The sequence below is a fragment of the Seriola lalandi genome, unplaced genomic scaffold (genome assembly GCF_002814215.2).
Source record: "Seriola lalandi dorsalis isolate HSWRI2012SDOR001 ecotype SW California unplaced genomic scaffold, Sedor1 jcf7180002054939, whole genome shotgun sequence".
Classification (NCBI taxonomy): domain Eukaryota; kingdom Metazoa; phylum Chordata; class Actinopteri; order Carangiformes; family Carangidae; genus Seriola; species Seriola lalandi.
The window spans coordinates 1191300-1192677 of NW_019525659.1; the positions used below are offsets into that span (position 1 = coordinate 1191300).

The window sequence follows — 1378 nt, forward strand, 5'->3', positions numbered from 1 at the left end:
TGCTAGGCTAGGCTAACCACATCCTGACTCCAGCTCTGTACTCAACACACAGACATGAGAGTGGTATCAGTTTTCCCATCTCAGTCTCAGAAAGGAAACAAATGAGTGTATTTCCCAAAGAAGTGTACAATGCATTTAAGGATTAAAACTCCAAAATATCTTATTTTTTGAACAGCTGTTATTTGCACAGTTGGAAATCACATCCCAATCCCTCAAAATGGGCACATTTAGCCAACTTGTAGTATCAGGCTGAACTATGAGCTTTGCAAAAACAAAGTTCAGATTTAGTTTCTACAGCTTTTAGTTTTGCTTCCTTTTTTAAAATGATTTAGTTGGACTGTGGCAGCATCAAACATAAACAATTCCAGGAAGATTAACCATTTATATTCAGTATAATGTAAGGTCGAGGGCAAACGCTGGAGGAAACCAACATGGTGACGGAAATCCTTTTCTTAGGTCTATAAGGAATTCTCACTTCCTCACATACCACATACCAGGAGAAAAGGCAAAGCAAACAAAGCAGAGGAAACTTCTCACAAACAATTAGTTTTGGTGTTGACAGACATGGAGGATGCATAAAAATCAGAGTTTTTTTAGAAGTGTATTGTCTTACACAGCTTCCTGTTTTCCTTTCCACCCTGACTGTCTTCTCCTGTGGCCCACAGGTGCAACGTGTGTGTTAAAAAAGAAGTTTTCTGCCAGTCAGTTCTGGAAGGAATGTGTGCAGCACAAGGTGACAGTGGTGCAGTACATAGGAGAACTCTGTCGATACCTGGTCAACCATCCTGTGGTAAGACTGACAGTCATTTGACTAGGGAAGGAATGTGTGCAGCACAAGGTGACAGTGGTGCAGTACATAGGAGAACTCTGTCGATACCTGGTCAACCATCCTGTGGTAAGACTGACAGTCATTTGACTAGAAGTTTAAAGACACAGTACAGTGTTCATTGCAGCCTTTATAATGTATATAAATGGATGCTCTGTAAATATCATGGAATTTACTTTTAAGATTTTGGTGTTTTTTGGGTATAACTGTTTCACAAGTACGTAGCACACCGTAGAATGACCCTTATTAAATATATTTTTCTTTATGACATAAAAAAAAAAACAAATTAGCTCTTGGTTAGTGAAGGAGCTTTTGCTGTTTAGAGAAAAAAAAAACTCTCACCCCCACAGGGTGAGTGCAGTGTTCAAAATACTCAAAAGACCAGTGAATGTCCACACCAAAGAATTTAGTTCAAATTGTTTAGTGAATCTTTTCAGCAAGCAATGAACAATTACAGAATTCTGGATCAGATGTGCCTTTTCCTAACCAATAACAAGTGTTGGTCAGTCCACAGTCTGACAACCTAACTTTCCCTGATCCAGTGTATTTATA

The 1378-nt window shown here is 38.8% G+C and overlaps 1 protein-coding gene across 1 annotated transcript in view; it reads left to right on the top strand.

The window, feature by feature from the left end:
• The window catches only part of LOC111648141 (long-chain fatty acid transport protein 2), a 14165-nt gene that overhangs the window by 4232 nt on the left and 8555 nt on the right, over positions 1-1378 (top strand). The window contains exon 4 of the mRNA XM_023397917.2: positions 666-790. Coding sequence (XP_023253685.1) covers positions 666-790 — 125 coding nt within the window. The remainder of the gene's footprint in view (positions 1-665; positions 791-1378) is intronic.